Source organism: Mytilus trossulus, chromosome 6 (genome assembly GCF_036588685.1).
Source record: "Mytilus trossulus isolate FHL-02 chromosome 6, PNRI_Mtr1.1.1.hap1, whole genome shotgun sequence".
Taxonomy (NCBI): domain Eukaryota; kingdom Metazoa; phylum Mollusca; class Bivalvia; order Mytilida; family Mytilidae; genus Mytilus; species Mytilus trossulus.
In genome coordinates, this window is record NC_086378.1 from 15390864 (window position 1) to 15413688 (window position 22825).

General features: G+C 31.4%; 1 protein-coding gene across 1 annotated transcript; it reads right to left on the minus strand.

Annotated features, from left to right (window-relative positions):
• Positions 1–6458: 6458 nt before the first annotated feature.
• LOC134722343 (uncharacterized) lies at positions 6459–13656 on the minus strand. The gene is made up of 7 exons (XM_063585957.1): positions 13613–13656; positions 13067–13118; positions 11714–11997; positions 10462–10624; positions 8491–8676; positions 7825–8010; positions 6459–6553 (listed from the first exon to the last, which is right to left on the minus strand). Exons 1-7 carry the CDS (start codon positions 13649–13651, stop codon positions 6465–6467), a joined length of 999 nt encoding a protein of 332 aa, XP_063442027.1. The 5' UTR covers positions 13652–13656; the 3' UTR covers positions 6459–6464.
• Between the last annotated feature and the right edge of the window lie 9169 nt (positions 13657–22825).

Here is a 22825-nt window from a genome sequence, read left to right on the forward strand (position 1 = left end):
TATATTTTTTTAATTCTTAGCACATTGTAAGTTCAAGATAAGTCCTTTTTAAATGGACAGGTTCATTTTTTAGCCTAATATCTGAGAACCCTCTGCATATCCGATCACAATTTTGAAAAAGAACAAATATCACGATTATACAAAAAAAACTGTTATTCATCTACATTTCCCTAAATGAAGTGATACAATACAGTCTCCCTACCTAAACACTTACTGCGGATCCAAAGAATGTTTCATTGTTGTGCTCCAATAGTATCTGCGTTTCGATCGTTATTGTATTATTGCCCTCTGCATCACATGGTACGAATAGATCCATGACCTCATAGCACAAATGTGAATATTTTTGTGTGTTATTTTCCTCTTCATATCCGGTCAATACAACAGAACATGGCGGATGTAAAGGGTTATCATCTGATGCAATGACAAAAGTCTTGTTTTCTAAAACTCCATAATGTTGATTACACTTGTGTCCATACTGCCTTCCCAATACCACTAACATAAGTAAAAGGATTACATATATGAAAATAAATTAATTTAAAAGTAATGAATCAAATTTAAGAAATAAATGTTTTTGAAAAAAATGCCTATCATGTATCAACCTACGGTCGAAATTGGTTTACCTATTAAAGAAAAATGGTAACTGCAAAATTAGTAAAAACAAATAAAAACACATATAAATGGGTTGCAAACGTATAAATTAACTGTGGAAAATATGAGAGAGACTTGTGACAATGTATAGAATCCATTTGTCATTTTGAACAATAAAATATGTTTAAATATAAATGTACAGAATGAAGAAATCATATATTGACAGATATAGGCGAATGTATATATTTACATTTTAATTTTTTTTCTGATTCTCTCAAAATTTTGATGCATTTATTTCAGACAGACTTTTAATGGCTTCATATATCATGCAAAAACCGCAGCATGAATACAATATAATAAATAAATGATGCATGTATATATTATATATCAGGATGATTTTCTGGCAACATATATTGAAAACGTTATACGTAATTTATAATTTTTGACAGTTCACATAATAACTTCATGATATATAGTCTGGGAGTTTTCTTCAACTCTCTTTTTCTTAAAATACGGAGCTATCGTGCAACAGTATTATACAAAAACTTACATTTCCTATGAATTAATTCAGGAAAGCAGTATCCAGAAGATATTATCGCCACAAGGATTATAAGCTATAAATGTGAACAATATTGAATTAAAATACTAGTTTTTGGATATAGGATTAGAATTTTTGTTTTTTAAATTATTTATAATTTAATTAATTTGACTATATAAATGGTGTTTTTTCTGACTTGCATGTATACATGTATTAACTTTTTTAAAACATGCTTTACTATATATAAATTTTAGGAATTTTAAATAAATACAAATTTAATTGTTGATAATTGGCGCTATAATGTCATTATAGATTTCAAGTTCTGAAAATTGTAACTAAAGAGTCTAATAGATGTTAAGCTATGATAACTGTCACTAAAATGTTGATGTAGATTTTGTATTAAGATAAATGTCACTGTTCATATTACTCCCGATAACAATTGTCACTAAAAATATATTGTAGATTTCATATTATGATAACTAGAAGGCGGCGTTTGAGGAGAACATAAGTTTAAAAATGCGGCAAAAGATACCAAAGGGACATTCAAATGTAAAGTCGAAAACAAATAAACTGAAAACGAAATGGGAAAATACGAAAAACATGACATAAGGAAACGTAACAGTATACAAAACACTCCAGCAACACGCAATCCGACACAGTCTATGGTTCAAAATACATTAAACCAATCCCTTGGTTGTAGGGTAATCAATGATCACTGACAAGACATGCATCAAATCACAAGGATGCTTCATCAAATCGGCGCATTAAATTGGCGCGAAACATTTTCCACGATTGCACAGGAGACATTCCAAATGTCCGCAAAATTTACAAAGTACCCATTCAAGTCTTTTGTGCAGAGACATAATCAAATTTTGTTTAAAATTGAACATTTTTAAATTTCTAATAAGGGGAATTTCAGGACTATCACTGGGTAACAACTAGCAGGAACCACTCTGACATATACACGTATAAACTGTTCCTGTCGAGCACATTCATACAAACTGTTAATCCAGACTAAATAAGGCCGTTAGTTTTCTCGTTTGAATTGTTTTACATTGTCTTTTCGGGGCCTTATTAAGCTGACTATGCGGTATGGGCTTTGCTCATTGTTTAAAGCCGTACGGTGACCTATAGTTTTGAATTTCTGTGTCATTTTGGTCTCTTGTAGAGAGTTGTCTCATTTTCAATTACACCACATCTTCTTTTTTTATATGCTTTATATCACCTAAAATGTTTTTTTAAAGAAAATACACAATTATCAGACATTTGGTGCTATTTTATATATGTTTCAGTAAAATAGCTAGACACCTCAATATAGATATCTTTATTCTTGATTTAAAAATGTTATACCATTGAAAAGTTTGTTCGCAGAAATGTAATACCTGTCAAAATTTTAGATTCACGCAATTGTGGTTCGTACCATGTGTTACCCAACAAACAGATAGAAACAATATTAACCAAAAACTTGCAATGAAAAAAAAGAACCCAAAATGACAACGGGTTCATCTCTGAGTACTCGTTGTTATAAAATAGTAAGTCGAATCCCAAATCTATTTCATATTTTAGAAACAAAAGCTTTAAAATAATGTATTTAATTTAAACATTTTATACACACATATAAACTGAATAATTACTCAATTAAATTCAAATTTCGATCGTTAAAGAAAAAAAAATATACATGAACAATCTTTCTTTTTATAAAGATGGCAATCACAAATAAAGTTTGGTTCATCATAAAGTTGCAGAGACATACACACCTATCATTTTTTTTAAAGACAGACCTTCCGCATTTATAAAGCACTTTAAAATTCTTAGAAAACATCTTTCTGAAAATTTATCAATTTAAAGAAACAAGCTTACCGTAACATGTATTACTCGTGTTTGTGCCATTGCATGGGTTCATTAAAATCATTATCATTATATTTGATATACTTTGACAGATGTGAAATGTACACCTTGGACCATTACCACTAATATAACGTTCTTCTTGACATAAACTAATATGGTGTCACGGAAATTTTTATTTACAAATAGTATACAACATTAGAGATATACATAAATAATGAATTATTTGTCAGGTAATGAATGTCTTTTGATAAATCCATACATAATCTTGCAAAAGGATTATTTATTTCCCCCGACTTTATTATATTTAATCTATATTTATAAACTTAATGGTTTATTCCTTATTAATAATCATATTACAGGAACATAGATACAAAAATATCTCCAGATGGTATAAATATTTCAAATGTTATATTAACTTCATTTTCCAGCTTAACGACACCATTCAATTTATTTCCATAATGTATTGAAACAATTAAAATTTAGACAATTTCTTAGAATCCTGAAAGGATAAAAACTCATAAATGATCCTTCTGTTTAAGATCTTATGTGATTACCACTAAAATAAATCAACAAATGCCTCACTTCTAGAATCAAATTATTACAATGACATTTGTATTTTATCGCTGATAGATGTGCCATCTTCACAGAGGTGAGGGATTCACTGCTTGCTAGTTTTAGCCTTTTGCGCCATGCTGTTCTAAAAAAAAATATGCTACGATCTGAACAAAAAGTAAACACCTAGATTGCAAAAAATACACAACTAGATTAGTATAGTTTGTAATACATACATGTAGCTTAAATAATATAACAGGCACATATTAATTACAATGGTACCGTGCAAGAGGCAAAAGGGGCAAACGGAGATGTGGAGGCAGCTACAACCCCAATAAACATGCCTTTAAAAAAGAGACAAAAGATAACAAAGGGACATTTTAACTCATAGGTAAAAAATAAACTGACAACGCAATGGCAAAAAAGAAAAAGACAAATAGACAAATGATGGTACTCAAAAGACAACCATAAACTTTATTTGGCACCCGTCGTGTTGCTCACGTTATTACAAACCCGGTAAATAGTCTCATTCGGTAGGTTACATTCGTGAAAAGGAAACGGGATTGAAGTTACGACACACGTAACATATCCGGTATCATCATTTAAACATATATTCCTTCACGGTCAACCAACTCGCGATGGCGTCGATCCATAAAATTTACCATGGGATGATTTCAACTTTACCATTTGTAACTTTTGGATTAATAGCTTCTTTTTGAGTAGCAACCCTCTATCAAGGAAATCATAATAGAAAAAACAAGCCCGAAAATATCGTATCAATTTGAAGATGTGTACTCCGTAAGCAGGCGCTGCTAGAATGTTGCTAAATAGAAATTGAAAGTTCACAATTGGGAAACTGAAATCATCTCTTTTGTCTTTAAGTTTTGTTTCCATCCTACCTTATTTGTCAGTTTCCAGATGAAACAAGATATGCAGACTTAACTGTTTCTGCTGTATCCTTTATCTCTAGTTCGATGAGATAGATGCGGTCAATATAGTTATTAAATTTTGAATTAATAGTATTTAGTGAGAGAACATCATCTATATCGCTGTAACAAATTCTTGCACCATTAATATCCCAGTTGGTGACAAATCTTCATAATGAAATAGTTGGACATTTTAATAATTTTTTTTATAAATTTTCCACGAAGTTATCGCTGTCAAATTTTTAGAAATACTATGGATTATCTAGCTTAGTTTTTAATTTACACAGTAAGGTTGAAAAAAACACAATTATATTTTGAAGTGTTTTTGTCCCCTTGGTGAAAATGTGTATTAGTTCAGTGAAATAGACATCATATTAAACTCAAGAAGCTATAAATGAACTAAAATTAAAAAAAAACAACATGCAAAACTAACAAAGGGCAAAGGCTCCTGACCTGGGACAAGCGCTCAAATGCTTTGGGATTAAACATGTTTTGTGAAATATCAACCCTCCTCTATACCTCTTGTCAATGTAGAATAAAGAAGCAAAACGCCAAATTAACCTCAATTTAAAAAGTCCAAGTCAGACGTTAGAATAGATAACAAAAGAAACTTAACAAGACGACAATGAAACATAAATTATAAATTTTATGAGAGTATGTCTTATAATGACGTCATGAGGGAGTGCATCCTTAACGTTGGTTTGAGATGTGGTAGTTTAGTCCAATCTTTGATTGTATATTTGAAGAATGAATATTTAAATCGACATTTGTCTTTATTACATTGAAATTTTCTGTTTGTTTTTTTGATGGGTAGATCTTGTTTTAGACTTGTTTTTTATGTATATATCTTGCGTGGAAATGTAATTTCATTATTTATGATCTTGTTGAACATTTGGAGTCTTGTTTTTAATCTCCGTTTTTGAAAGGTTTGCCAGTTTATTTTCGTGCATTCTGGTCATACGGTTGGTATTGTGATATCTGTTGCAATTATATCGTGCAGCTGCATTTTTTCCAGTCTGTATACAATGCATATGTTCTCAAGTTTGTGGTTCTTAAACTGTGCACCACTTTTCTAATTTTGACCTTACTTTAGTTTGATTATGTATTTATTTTACTAATTTTCAGTTAAGGTTTAGATTTCGTTCGATAAATAATGTACATATTGATTTGCTTTTGCTACTGATCGAGACGAATAGAAACTTATAATTAAGCGTAGATAGTCAACATTGAAACGCATTCCCATCCACAATCTGCACAATCATCTATTATTCCATTGACTTATCACCCGTCATTAATTTATACGTACATACTGTCTGAAATGATATATAGATAGCTCTTGGCTTGTATGCATTAATTAAGCTTCTTCAATAAAGATTTGTTCCGAACGGACGATTGTTTTTTACATATTCAACGATAAATTAGAACTACGATTTCGAATTCTTAACTTAAGTGTTCTGATGTACACGGGCCCTGTTCACTGATATGTTTATAGGTCTCACTGAGATGGTTATGTAATTATTTGATGCGATGGAGACGTTATTCAGTGGTTGATGTTGTTTCATTATCCTGTCGTATTTCTTTCGTGATTAATTGTGGTTATCTCAGTTGAGATATTTAACATTTTGTCATGTCCGGCCCTTTTATATCTGATTTTACGGCATGTATTCTATCAATTGATGAAAATACGTACGGTTACCTTATATTATAACAGCATTGATAACAATTGTATACTTCAACATATCAATTTAAAAAAAACAGTATTACAAATTTCAAACCGATATCTAGTTGTTGCAAACAAGCAAAGACCGTTTCCATTTTAAGTTAAGTGACAATAATTTGTTTGCCATTTATGAAGAAACATATTATGTATACCCTATTTGCTTCATTAAAATGACCACTCCTTATATACCATTTTTGATATTGATGTGATTTTTTCAAGTGACCATTACATGTATTTATTTCAATATATATATGTCAAAGATATTTTGTAAAATTTAAGAAATTGACTAGATTCAATATGCAGTATGAAAAGATAACTCATCGCTCGTCATAGATTGTCTTGGAGTTAACAAACATAATTCGTGTTGGTCTTCTGTTGAGGCTGAAAAACAAGTTAGAGTATGATTATAGTTCACATGCTACAAACAAGACATGTAAAAGTTTCTTATATGATACAACTTGAATACATACATGTGAAAAAGAAGACGAACATACTCTTTCTAATTTAGAGTTGCTAATTAGGGGTAAGATGCTTTGTCGTTGATAAAATCATGAAATGACGAATCTATTATCAGACATGTGTTATCTTCCGTTTCAAAACGGTCCGCATAACTTCTTCCAAATTTAGTTACATCCATTTCTATTGTTTAATAGAAATATGTTACGTTCGTCCATATACAACGTTTATGAACTTCATTAACAGATTGTACTCCTTCAACAACATGAATTATGAGCATGTGATGAACGACTAAAATCTACACTACATATATGGTATGGTAACCATCACGATTTTGTTGACCGATAATATGTGTATGAACTCTCAAGCAAAACATTACCGCTGTCTTACATCTTTAGATATCAGTATAGTATAGTATGGTCTGTTAATGTAAAGATTGCATTCTTTTCCCGACTGAGAAGGGGATGCAAGCACAGGGAAGTTTATACCGATGCTTTTTATTTTTTTTCTAGGAGAAAGGTATGTATGCTAACTGCTTAATCTTGGTGAAAAATCATGTCATCAAATAGAAGTGTACAATTAGCAGCTATCAATCTCAATAAATATGTTGTCGATCAAAAAGTCCTAGGCAGTAACTTGAACAACAAGTTATTTACGATTTTCGCAATGTTGACTTTTTCTGTCTCTTTATCTACTATATTTTCTGCAACATGTATTTAAATTATCACACAACAACAAACACACAGTAGAGCAGTTGACTCACCATTTTGACTATTCGACTTATTTGAGGTGCTTGCCACAAAGAAACATACATAAACAACATGTAATATAATCCAGGTGATTGGTGGAATATATTTGAGCTTATACAGTTAAAATGTTTCCAAAACTCAGTACTGATAAAATTCTGTATAATTGTCTTATTTGCACTAGTACACTGTGCATTTGCATCAATTGAAATCCCATTCCACCTACATACCCTGGCAAATAAAAAATACTTACCTGGATAAATAGAAAAAAACAACATTTTCCCCAATTACTGATTAAAAAAAAGTTCAAACCATTTTGGTTGATTTTGTCCAGGTTGTATTACTTGTATTTTTCTTTTAGCTTTCCATAAAAAAAATACACCTAAAGATGAGGTCAATAAACAGTTAGTCTAATAAAACATCTTTTAAAATAGAATAAAAAACCTATACCAGCATCATTGTTGTCCATTTTTCCGTCGATATCGTCTGAACCATCGCCTGGATTTCTTTTACCGGTTTGTTCTTTAGGTTCCGAAACACCCCGGTTACGAATATGATGTCGAACAAGGAGTAAGACCACAGGAATAAATAAGCTTGTGACTACACCTCCCATGATTGTTATAAGATTGTTGAAGTCTGTAAACAAGATATTAATTCAAATTTAGTATGTTCTGAACAAAAAATACATATGTTTCAAATAGTTCGAAAGTATTTCATGAAGATGTAAAAAGAAAAAAACGTAAAATCACAAAAATACTAATCTCCGAGGAAAATTCAAAAACGGAAAGACCCTATTGAAATGGCAAAATCAAAAGCACAAACACATCAAACGAAAGAATAGACAACGACTGTTATATTTCTAACTTGGTAGGGGATTTTCTTTAAGTAGACCAATAGACAACTTACAAAGCATAAACACTTCAGATCAAGTCTAAGAAGTTAAATAATTGTATTATAAGAAAAAATTATTCTGTTTTGTTAAACATTTATTTCATACTCCAGGATTTTTTTACGAAAGATTTTAACTTCGTTTAGTTGTATTCCACGTTAGTCGTGTTCATTTCTTCTTCTGCGATCAAAAATATTTCTTCACTTCATCAAATTGTATTAACTAACCTAATGTGTTTCCCTTCGAATCATCTTCGTCCTTTGCAATTTCAACCAATGTTCCCACTACTTCTGTACAAGGTAGACATCCTTGACAATCACAGATGCTAGGGTTTCGCAGTAAGATAATTTGATTGATGTTCCAAAAGGAGGTAAGACTTGTATTTCTATATTCTGCATAATCGGGACTGAAACCTAGTTTAAAAAAAAATACGTCCAAAGTGCCTTGTTAAAAAGTCAATATTCATTTTGGTTAAATACTAAATAGTTCAATGGGAATATCACATCGAAATGTTGCTTAGGTCATGATGTACTAACTCGAGTCATTAATCACTCTCTGATACTCGATTTTTTCCCCACAATACTTCGCATATATACATTATATTAATGTGTTTTCACCACGTTTACACATTTTAACACAAAATAAAAGACTTTTAAGAACTACCGTCGTGGAAAGGGTCGTGTGTATTTTTTTTAACAAACTATTGCATTTCAATCATATTACAACGAACGTATTTTACTAAATTTCAACAAAAGCAAAACGAGGATTACGGATCAACCGTTTTTTTTGCCCTACTTAATTTTGACTACTCTGGCAGCACGAGTATTTCGGTTAACTGCCATAGTTTAGTAAGCAACACATATATGTTAAATATGTCAATGAAGAGCATTAAGAAAGCCTAAAAATATAATTCAAAATGAAAAAAAAAGAGTTTTAGTTCGTGTCTTATTGAGTAAATTTCAAAGTATGATTCCATTCTAATATACTTTTAAAAATTACCTACTTCAAAATAAACAATAAAGAAAGAAAACAAATAAATAAACAGCACAATTGATAATGGTATAAAGTCATTCTATCAAGTTGTGTTGCATTCCCCTCTCAATAACACAAAGTCTAGTTACTGTGGATTCATTTATTTTCGTGGGTACCAATTTTCGTGGATTAAGGAAAACTTGTAAGTTCGTGGATATTTAATTTCGTGGTTTTTCCGAAGTCTACATGCAGGTCTATAGAAATTTTGTTATTCGTTGAACATTTGATTTCGTGGTTCACCAGTACCCACGAAAGCCACAAAAATTGGTATCCCACGAATAATAATGAATCCACAGTACTAAAAGACATATATTAGATTTTCTTAGTAGTAACTAAGATCTTTTTCTATTATGGGCATACGACACAGTTTTTATCCCGTATTTACAGTTTGATGAAATCGGCTAATTTTTGCCTGATTTAATCAAATATGTAATAAAAATATACCTTCATGTGCTACTTTTTTGTTAAATGAGGTCGATATTTTGAATATTTGCCGTATATCTGGCCGTATTTTTTGTTTGTTTTAAAAGATAAACACAAATCGTGTTTTGTTTGATAATTTGTAAATTCTGTATTTTATAAGTATTCTAAAAAAAATTACGTTAGCAACGTCATTACCTCCCATGTAACTGTATCGAATGCCCTTAATGTCCTACCCACATACATTGTCTGCATATTCCATATTGGTAGAATGACAAGGTTCAGGATTTTCTATATAAAAATATCATCCTTACATGCAGTCTGGTTTAAAAGTATAATACATGGTGATAAACACAACATTGTATGTAAATTACAAATGTGTTTGACATACAAGACAATGTTCTTAACACAATTCAGTAAACAAAAGCGGACAGGTATATGTGAAAATGAAACAACATAATAATACAATACAAGATCCAAACGTTTGGTGTTGAACAAGTAAATTGACGAAAAGAATTTCAGATGAAAATCACAGCTTTTCTGTTTAGAAAGAAACGAAAGGGATTCTGACTGTTTATGAAAAAGTAGTTCGTACAAACAACATAATAATACATTCTAAGATCACACCTTTTGGTGTTGAATAAGTAAATTGACGAAAAGTACTCCAGATGAAACTCACAGCTTTTTTGTGAAGAAAAGACCGAAAACAAATTCTGACTGTATATGGAAAAGTCGTTCGTACTTACGTTGTCTGCTATTTGCTTTAAAAAATGGTGATGTTTTTGTCTGTGATTTGTTGACATAAATTGGAATGAATATATCTATTTCTAGCAGGAACGCCTCATTATTGTCTTGTCCACAGAAAGGTAAAACGAGACCATCATTCGTCAACATGTCTTTTCTGAACGGCTGCAAATATAACAAATATCTAAATTCATAAACTATATTGAGAAATAATATAATTATTGTAACTTGAAAACATATTATACAGCTCTTCGGGTTGAAACCGACCAAATTAATTTTTTTTTAACAAAATCACTTAATAAATAAAAACTAAGCAGCTCCTATGTATTAAGAATTGCACATTTTACAAGATTTTAATACATCTTATCAATATCTATTCCATTCCGGATAAGTTCTAAAATTACACAACTTTTTCATCCAGTTCAAGCTTTCTGGGACCCTGTTTAAACAATTCACCATGCATGATACCTTTTAATGAGACCTGTTTAAACTACCGTAAAAAATTCAAACACAATATTGTTTTACTTTAATTTTAATTTCGATAAAAGTGGATCCTACTATATCAAAGTTTCTTGATGATCACTTTCTAAAGTTTTTTCTCCCTCAGCTCACTACGGTGACCTAAACAGGAAGTTGTATAGCTATGACTGTTTTTCCCGGAATGGACTAAATAGCGATAAGGTGATTTTGACAAGTTAAGACACTTGTACTAATAAATTGCTAACAGACCATAATTTTCTAAATGGCATCACAGAAAAGTAACTCGTAATTTTGCTAAATCCTTATAGTTGTTTAAGAATTAAAGAGAGTAGTATTTTCTCTCGAACAGATCTTTATAAAAAGGGACGAATGATACAAAAGAAATATTAAAACTAATAAGTAAACAGAGACGTGATAATGTCGTGCCACAAAACGAAAAACGACAACAAAAAATAATTATTTTATTGCTTATTTCCAAACTAGCTATGAGTGAATATAGTTTTGACAAGGATGAGATTGACCTGTCACAGTTATAAATAGATCAGGCTTGTAATCGATGAAGAGATTGACGGAACCCTTTCCTTAAAATCTTTTGTTTTGTTAATACTTGATAGCCAGACATTCATAATGGGAGCAAACTATCGGTGGTAATAAATAAAGAGAGTAAAAAGTTAGTAGAAAAATAGTGAGATAATATTATTTTTAAATTTGAAGAAACTTCAATTCCTTTTTTTACACATTGCAGTATATTGTCTAAATTAAATGTTTACCTACCGAAGTTCCGTTAAACGCTATGTAGGTAGCCGTATCGTTCTCGTATACAACTAACGACCAAGCTTTGACAATAACCGAACTATTCGAAATACTTGGTAAGCCAATTTCGGTGAAGTCATAACAAAGGTCCTCGAATGTTCTATTCTGCATTGAATATCCTACAAGACTGATTGTACATGGTGGGTCTATAGGATAACCGTCACCAAACAACATTACTGATGTGTTAGCTTGTATTTGAAATAATTCATCACAAATGCTTTCTGGATGATGTCGCCCAACTTGCACTGCAATTAATGTACAGTTTTATCAAGGCAAACATAATTTATTTTTACAGATTTTCTAGTATTATGATTTATGCAGCGCTACTGATATAAGATAGTATTATAGGAACACGATGACATGAAATCATATATCATTAGAAAAAAACAAAACTTTATAGAGCCTTCTTTAATGTCCGTATTTTTTATCAAATGTAGTACAACATGAAATTATGTATACACTTTACTCAATCGTTCAGTAAAATTTGAAACGGTTGACTTATATATATATATATATATCTATGGAACACGGCAGACAAAAATAATATGATATATTTCGTCCCTCTTTTATAGTTCATTGTATTTGATATAAATCCGGTTTTGTATGTTGAACTGTTTTACATGTTTCATTTCAGTGTCTTTCATAACGTTCAGTGTTGTTTTTCGTATTTCTAAATGCCGTATTGGGATCTATAGTTTCTATCTCTTTTGTCCTTTCGTCACTGGTGAACAGAAGGCTCATTGACTATAATTCCAAATCATATTTTCATATCTATGTGTGTATATAAAAATTAAAAGGCGACACAAGAATGTTTTTGTGTTCAAAGCATTGTATAAATATCTGCTTAACGATTACCTTACAGATACATTCTGTGTTCAAACATATACAATTTTACATTTTTGATATTATATTGTTATGACAGTAGAAAATGTAGCAGTTTGCCTTACATAAACTTATATGTGGTTTTATGTACAGCGTACTTATAGCAAACGTCATTGTAAAACAAATGATGAGGAAAATGTTGCCTTTTCAGAATCTAGAGTACTATGGATCATCTCATTGTCCGTACACCAAAATGAAAATAATGTCACCATATTGGATGGATTTTCATTGTTTAGAACGGTTTAAACAATCACAACATTTTGGTGTACGTTTTTGAAAATATTACCCAGAATGCATTATATTCTAAAACGGCGAACTAAAGTAAGTATACGTAAGTAATCGACAGTCAAAAAGTTATCTAAGTCTTTAATTAAATCATTCACTGATAGAATGCAGGAGAAACATCAACTTCGTTCAAACAAATATACTTACATTCAAAATTTGTAATGTTACAGTAGCAAATATTTACTTCTAAACTCAGCAACTGAAAAAAAAAAGATTCTTTTGTTAGTTTCACGTGTATCCTTTTAAAATAAAGATTATTTATTTATTCATTTTCCTCATCACTACCTTTTTTATACATGAATTTATGCATGTGAGTACGTGTAAGTATGTGTTATCATGTGCATATGTGTGCTTTCCTGACGTGTGCGTGTTCGGCCTCTTATTCAGCGAAAACGATGTTGTTCAATTAAGACATTATTAAATGTACATTATTAGTTTACTAATTTGAAATAGTGCTTGTAATTCAGTGCTTCTTCATAAAAGAATTGTTTGTTATGATTGTATAATAATTGTTTTTATTTCATGCAAAATGAGAATAAGCCACAAAATACACTTTGACAGCAGTTTTTTTTTATCTTTCTAAACCTACACGAATATACATACATCTCAATATAAACACTGACTTATAGGGTTTAATGTAGTTTACACATTTTGTTACTTTTTCTTTTAGATTGCTACTATTAAGAATCTTACCATAAGCAACATAGAAATTATCCTTAATATAATATGCATCTTCAATTTATATACACGTTTTGAATAATCTTATTTCAATTCTTGTGTATTTAAAATGAAAGTAAATTGCATATCTTTTGCTATTCAATAACATACCTTTAAAAATAATGAACAGTTTATTCTATAATAAATAATTTTTATAACTGGTCAAGTTACCAGATGATAAATAAAGTCTAAAATTTCGGTTTTAAAAAGTACGTTATCGGTTACACTAGATAATAATGATACGTTTAGCTAAATTTCAATAACCTCATTTTCATACGAAAATAGTCTCACATTCGTTTAAAATAGTTTGAACCAGTGATACATTTCTCTCGATGGTATCAGATTATCATAGGTCTTAACAATGACCTTGCAAAGCATGAATATAATATCTTTATTTAAAGAGAGTATTCCATTTGGATTAAATGAATTTTCAATAAGGCTATCTGCATACAATGTTAACAATATGAATAAAACATATATTTAATCTACAATTACACACATGTTACACGTAACAATTGACATATATAAAGTAATATAACAACAACAAAAACACCTATGGTATACATTGTGGCTTAACATATAAATTTAACACTTTTAAAAATAAAATGACTTGTAAGAGATTTTGAATGCAGATACACTTTTTGATTTTTTAATTTTACTGGACAGTGAATTTCACACTTTTGAACCACTAAAAAGAAAAACTTGATTTGTATAATTCTGTATTTGATTTAGCCTTTTAGGGACAATAAAATTATCCGATGATTAAAGTCGAGTATTGTACGATTGTTTACTACTTGTAGGCACAAAAAGATTCGATAAATATTTTGGTGCAATTGTGACAAAAATGTCTTTAAGCATAATATAGTATGAGCTGTTTCTTGTTGAGTCATAATCTTTAATAATTTACGTGTTTGAAGAATATTATCCGTGGTTGTAACGAGACTCGTTAATTGTTGCTGGGGTGCTCTCTTCGAGGTCAACGCTGTTGGTAAAGAAAGACACCATTCATTGTGCGAGTTGGCTCATTCATTATTTGGCCGTCGACGGATAAACATCGGAAAGTAAATACCAGCAAATACAGAAGTTTAAAAGGAAAGTTTGTAAACCTAGTTTGAGTTGAAAGCTTGTGGTTTGTAATAGACTGGCGACTTTGGTGCTTCGGAAACTACGTATTACAATTATTAGAAGCTACCGTGTTGTTCTGATACTGTAATTCCCGTCGGGAATGGTCGCAGTCCCTCGAAAAGGTAGTTTGTAATAGTCTGGTGACTTCAGTGCTCCAAAGACTAGTTGCTTCAGAGACTAGTCGTTTCAGGAAAGGGTGATTTAGAGACTGGGTAACTCAGAACTAGGTGTTTCAGGAACCTAGAATTTTTGAAACTTGTTCTTATTTAATAGTGGTTGAATTGTGTTTTAATATAATTGTTTGTCAAATAAGTTCGGACCTCGGAGTCAGTAAAAGGATCAAGGATAATTTGAGGTTATAGTTTTCAGAATACTTTCTGATACAAAGTTGATTGTGTAAATATCTTTGTGCCTTTATTAAGTTTCAAAGTTTTAAGTTTGGTTTCGTGGTTTTTAAGTAAAGTCTCGAAGTTGTAGTTATAGGTTGAAAGATTGATATTGGAATATCTCAGATTCTGTGAAAACGGATACGAACATAAAGTTCATAAGCCAAACACGTTACAAAATTGATAGCTGCGCTGGGATCTGAGAAACTTCAGTATTCTTGTAAATAATCACATTGTTTTATTGTCATTATTTTCTATTTGTCCTGGCAAGAAGTAACAAATTGTTTTGAAGATAGTATTACATTGATTGTCAAGTTGTGGAATACAATATTTTACAAACACTTGTTTGATTTTTTTTTGAGAATATGTCGCGAAAATACAGAGAAGATAAAATTTTGTATGGGTTATACAGTGACGAAACAAGAAATTGACCAGGGAGTTAGATAAATTAAACCGGGAAATATGGCGCTTAAGAAATAAAAGTTATGAAAAACCCAGACTTTGCTTAGTCAACTTTCATTAGTCAAGCAACACGTCCAAGACAATCTGACTCTAGAATTGCTACTGCAAGAATTCCGAACACTGACTTTGGGACAGGCAGCAACATATTCAAAAGTACAAATATTGAGATATGGGATAAGTCAAAGATTATCTCAACGCCTGTAATAACTGATAACTATTTTCCAGCTTCGAAAAAATTAGCACAAAAGACAAAATAGGTATGTATACGGAAGACAAGTCTATCAATAAAAGCAAAAAGAATATAAAGCCCGCTTTGTTTGACGGCCAGGGGTCATGAATAGATTACATGTCTCATTTCGATGCAAGTTCAAATATAAATAGTTGGATAGATGTAGAAAAGGGTGAGTATTTGGCAGTCTCATTGAGAGGAAAAGCCCAGGGTGTACTCGGAAATCTACCCACAGATAAAAGACAAGATTTTAAAGAACTTGGCAGGTCTTTTGAAGAAAGAGTTTTGCCTGCCAATCAAACGGAATTGTATGGAACAGAACAAAATTACGGGATCGTCGTTAAAGTCTTCCTGAACTAGGCTAAGCTATGAGAGAAACTTAATTTTGTGTTTTAGTAAATATATTGTTTTCTATGTAGGTTGATTGGCTATACAAACGTAATCGTATTTCGACTTTTGTTCTAAAAAATTTCATAGCCCTCGAGTCCTAATGACTCGCTTTCTTTTCTATTTCCATATTTACAAACAAAGTTATGTTTTTCTTCTTCTCATTTGATAAGTGAGGTCCAACACTTAGAGTTTCGTTGGCATGGACAAACGGACACAGATTTCCTAAAAGGGTTTTTCCTAGGCGGCCACGAAACATGCATTTATTCAGTTATTCTAATACAAAAGGTCAACATTGAAGAGTATATATTTGTGTTGAACAATGATGCTATTGTTTTCACATTGTATAGTGTATTATATGTTTATATCGATCATTTGTCTTATGAAATCGGCAGCTCACAATATGCAGTACTCGGGCTAGTCAACAACATAAGTTTGTGTTGTGGTTTTCTGTAAATAGTTTAGATGTATTAAGTGGAAAGAAGACTATTGGTTATGAACCAAGAGAAGAGCAGGTTGACATGCTACCAGTGTAACAGACAGTTTAAAAAGACAGCATATCATACACGTCATATGACAAGGTGTCACCAGGGTAATGCTGCTGAAAACATTGAGCTACCAAATGAGCAAGATTACATTTATAAGGAAAAAGATGACAAATCACACAACAGTAGAGAGGAGAAACATGTTTTAAACAAGAAAAAGGTGTTCGAAAGCCTGACGCAGATATTGAGATTTTTGATGAAATATGTCTTAAAATGAGAAGTACAAGAAGGCCGACAGGGCCAGTGAAACTTGTGGCCTCAAAAAAGGCAAAATCACTAGAACTGTTGAGATTTCTCGAGAGATGATATATTCAAAAATGATAAAGATTTGAAATACACCGTTCAAAAAGTTTAAAAATTTTAATCGGTTATTGTAGATAGCAATGCTTTTTTTTTATTAAAATATTATTGTCATTGTAATTGTTGAGTTGTGTTGAAGTCCACACAGCAGATGGAAAAAAAATATATCTACACAATGTATGTAAAGTCCGTCGGATGGGGTAAAATCCTAGGTCCCATGTGTGGGGAAAGTCACGCCCTGTGCATGTAAAAGAACCCTCATGTAAGCCATGAGTGATTCTTGTCGAGGCAAAATTTATTTCAGAACCTATGTTTGGTCATTTCAGTTGACAGTGGCAATTTGTTCATTCGAAATTTGGAGAAGCTTATGTCTCAATACTTAATAAAAACATCTGTAGGCAGTTGATTTTTGTTGATACAAATAGGGGGAAAAGTATGTTAGTCATGCAAGGAAGCATGAAAAAGGAGGCGGGGTAATGTGACAAAAATGCCTTTAACATTTTTATCCCCGCCACACTATTTATGTGTGTGCCTGTCCCAAGCCTGGAGCCTGTAATTCAGTGGTTGTCATTTGCTTATGTTTTACATATTTGTTTTTCGTCTTTTTTTTTTATATAAATAAGGCCGTTAGTGTTCTCGTTTGAATTGTTTAACATTGTCTTATCGGAACCTTTTATAGATGACTATGCGGTATGGGCTTTATCATTGTTCAAGGCTGTACGGTGACCTGTAGATGTTAATGTCTGTGTCATTTTGATCTCTTGTGGATAGTTGTCTCATTGGCAATCATACCACATCTTCTTTTTTTTTTATATTTAAGCATAATAAAGTATTTGTAAGTTTGTTGTTGATTTGTAATCTGTAATAGTTTACGCATTTGAAGAATGCATTAATGGAAAATACATTTAAATCATCCTTTTATCCTTGGTTTTTACGAGACGCATTAATTGTTGCTAAGGTGCTCTCTTCGAAGTCCACACTCTTGGTATATACAGACATCATTCCTTGCGCGAGTTGACTCATTTATTATTTGGCCGTTGACGGATAAACATCGAAAAGTAAATACCAGCAAGTACAGAAGTTTAAAAGGAAAGTTTGTAAACCTAGTTTGAGTTGAAAGCTTGTGGTTTTGAAGCAAGCGGTTTTTTTAAGTCTTTCCGATTCTGTCAAGCTACCGGGTTGTTCAAATACTGTAATTTTCCTCTGGAATGTTCTCAGTCCCTCGAACAGGTAGTTTGTAATAGTCTGGTGACTTTGGTGCTTCGGATACTAAGTATTACAATTATTAGAACCTACCTGGTTGTTCCGATACTGTAATTTCCGTTGGGAATGGTCGCAGTCCCTCGAACAGGTAGTTTGTAATAGTATGGTGACTTCAGTGCTCCGGACACTAGGTGCTCCAGAGACAAGTCGTTTCAGGACTAGGTGTCTCAGAGACTAGGTGTCTCAGAACTAAATGTTTCAGGCAAGTAGAATTTTTGAAACTTGTTCTTATTTTATAGTGGTTGAATGGTTTTAATATAATTGTTTGTCAAATTGAGATGGGACCTCGGAGTCAGTAAACGGATCAAGGATAAATTGAGGCTATAGTTTTCAGACAACTTTTTGATTCAAAGTTAATTGTGTAAATATCGTTGTTCCTTTATTAGGTTTCAAAGTTTAAATGTTAGTTTCGTGGTTTTTAAGTAAAGTCTCGAAGTTGAAGTTATAGGTTTTGAGTTAATTTAAAAGATTGATATTGGGGTATCTCAGATTCTGTGAAAACGGATACGAACATATAGGTCATGAGCCAAACACGTTACACCAGTTTATGTTTTGATTTACACATTAATTATGATTTGTTGTAAAGTTTTCTCTTAGTAACAGAAATAATTCCATATTCCTTAAACAGTTCAATAGATGGTTTACGAATATCGTGTTCTTTTAAAATAATTCTAGCTGCCTTTTTTGCAATTTTTGTAACCTGTCAACTAATAACTTGTTACAGATTCCCTATACTGAACAACAGAAATCCAAATGTGGAAGAATATACGCATTATAAAATAGAATTCGTGCATTGTGATTCAAGTATTTCTTGATTTTTTTTAATAAAGCTAATGAAGAATTAAACTTTTTTGATTATATGATTAATTTGATCATACCAAGGAAGAGTGTTGTCAACAAAAATACCCAGGATTTTTTCATAATGACTTTCATTAATTTTTGGCCATTAATGGTTACATTTAACATTCACCAGCCCAGTAGTCAGCACTTCGGTGTTGACATGAATATCAATTATATGGTCATTTTTATAAATTTTCTGTTTACAAAACTTTGAATTCTTCCAAAAACTCAGGATTTTCTTACGCCCAGGAGTAGATTACCTTAGCCGTATTTGGCACAACTTTTTGAAATTTTTGGGTCCTCAATGCTCTTCAACTTTGTATTTTTTTTGGCTTTTTAACTGTTTTGATCTGAGCGTCACTGATGAGTATTATGTAGACGAAACGCGCGTCTGGCGTATTAAATTATAATCCTGGTACCTTTGATAACTATTAATGTATCATTACAATGTTTTTGTTTAGAACCATACTTAGTTTTAGTTTTTGACACACTAACTAACATTTTGTTTTTATCAACCCAATGACAAATAATTTCTAAAACAACATTGAGTGTCTGACTTAAATACCTTTTGTCTTTTCCAATTACAGAAATAGTGGTATCATCAGCAAAAAGATCAAGATTAGGATAAGGATTACAAAAAGGAAAATCATTGATAAATATTAAGGATAATATAGGACCTAAAACGGACCCATGAGGTACACCTGCTTTTAATGTAGATACATCTGATAAAAGTATTTGCAATTGATACGACGTGATGTCTATCAGCTAAATACGAAGTAAACCAATGAACTAGATTATAAGAACATTTTTATTTTTGTAATTTTTGAAGGAGCAGTTTATGATTTAGAAGATCAAAAGCTTTATACAGATCTAAATATACTGCCCCTACTAAATTTCCTTCATCAACGGCTGTTAACCATTTATCTAACAAAGAAGTCATAGCAGTTTGACAGGAAAGGTTTGCATGAAAGCCTGACTGCATGACATACAATAGATTATATTTGTTCAGAAAATCCATCAATGAGTTTTTACGTGTCGCTCAAGGCTCTTAGATAGTATGGTAAAATTGCAATAGGTCTGCAGTTAAAAACATCATTTTTTAAAAACATTTTAATATGTTTAAATACTGGTAGAATTTTAGCCAGTTTGAATAACGATGGGTATACTGATTTTCTGATGCTTAAATTAAAAATGTGGCATAATTGAACTAAAATTAGGTGTGGTGACATTTTTAAAAACTGTGCACTGATATTATCAAGACCTGTTGGTTTTTCTCATATAGGCGGATGCACCAAGGTATATAAAAAAGGAGAGTGCAAGAAATGTTTTGTCGACACGCATGCTCCAGCATACAAGAATAAAACCAGTTTAGAAGTTTATAGTACTAATCTAAATCATGTTTGGCGTTTTCCATTGATGAAGGCCCTTGAAGGAGTATTTCGATCTCTGAACTAGATTCGTTTCAATAAATCCGTCAGAGCAAAACGGAAAACATTTGGTATCATTTTTACAAGCTTCACGTGATTCGGAAATTACTTTTAATAGCTACGCTTATGCCCAAATGTTTTTTTAAAATAGGATTTTTAGAACATAATAACAAAGTGACATAAAATGTGGCGACATTTTGTCAGTTTATTTTGTTTATTCTGATCTTATTATATAAAAAAAAATGTTTTCAACTTCGAAGATATTGGCGTTCAAAGCAAATATTTTTTTATTTTTTTATTCTTACTCCCCGATTTATATATTTTAAACGAGGAGACGAATAATACTAAAAAGATCAAAAATTAAAGTAAATTAGAGGAACAAAAAGATACCGACAAAAGACAAACCAAACCATAAAACACCGCACAAAAAACTAATCTAAAAGATGGAAAACATGAATCAGATGACGATGTTTGTCATTGAAATTATACCAATCATGAGTTATTAATTAAAACTGACTATAACTGTAAACGACTTTCCTTAGATATGTCGATGTTAATAGACGGTACTTCTAAACGATTAGGTTAAATACTAAAATATCAGGAATGAAATGTTGATCGTGCTTTTATGTACATTTACTGTACATACAAATTTGTTTGTTAAACCTAACTGATAATTAACTAAACGAGGATACATTTACATCAAAATCATTTAGAAATTCAATCTTTTCGCCTTCCTTTACTACACTGATACAGTATCCATCTTCTGATCACACAGTCGCATATCTTTATGACACATCTATCATGTCTATAGTGATATTCAATATTTTTATACCTTGTATATATTTTTTTTAATTCATCTATTCGGAGCATACTAGGTCAGTTTGACTTTAAATTTGTTTCTTTAACATATTTAATGCACAGTCAACACTTTTATTTTGAATGATGAACATTTTAGCTGTTGATTTATAACTTCTGGATATGGAGTCAAACTTGAACCTGTAAGATATATATAAATCAGAAATAAAAAAAAAGGCAGCACATGCCGAAAACAAGAGCCTAATTTTTAACCGTGTTACAATAATATGTTTATCTTTGAATTCATTTGTATCAAATCTGCACACGTAATTCAATCGTGTAATCTAAGCAACTGATGTATGGAGTTGTCAGGGAGATTTTAATACATAAATTTGAAACATGAAATGTTAGCCTTACTGTTTTATTATATCAAATAAAAACTGCATTTTTAATAATTAAGATTGCATTGTATTGAACTGTTCATTTTCCTTAATTATGAGGGGGAGGATAGGGGGGTACCCTTCTCCCATCCCTCTTCTCCTTTCTCCTACCCCTCTTCTCCTTTCTACCACCCCTCTTCTCCTTATTTTTTTTTAATTTACCGGAAAAAAGAGAGATATTTTATTTTTTCATATTTTATTTTTTTCTCCAACTTTTTCTCCTTTCTCCCAGCCTTCCTCTCCTTTCTCCTACCCCATTCTCCTTTCTCCCGCCCCTTTCTCCTTTCTCCTACCCCCTTTCTCCCTGTCTCCCTTACCCCTGTCCTCCCCCTCAATTATCGCTTCACTTAAAAGGTTGATGTGTAGTTGAAATTAACATAAAAATGGAACTCTTCATTAGAGAAATAAAAAATTACATAAGTTGGTATATTTCAATTAATTGATTGATTATCTTTATTTCTTCCATATATATATATGAAGATTTGACGATTTATATTATAAGAACACCATCAAACATATTACACAAACATATTTACTTTGTTTGTCTTGTATTAGTTTTAATTTTAGTTACTTGTGTACAATTTGGAGTTTATTGTGGCCTTCCTTATCACTGAATTAGTATATGTATTTGTTCAGGTGACAGCTGAAGGACGACTCCGGGTGTGGGAATTTCTCGCTGCATTGAGGACCTGTTGGTGACCTTTAGCTGTTGTCTGATCTATGGTCAGGTTGTTGTCTCTTTGACACATTCCCCATTTCCATTCTCAATGTTATATTACATATTCTAAACAACAGTTACATCTATGTATAACACCAATCAAAAAAGGATAAATATAGATACAGAATTATATAAAATATAATCGAAACAAAAATCTATTATTCAACAATTTTCAAACAGGAACAACATTAGTTGAGATCAAATATGTGTCTTTAAACATATAATCTTCTATGTGGCACATCAAGAGGCTCCACATCAGCATTTAGAGTGTT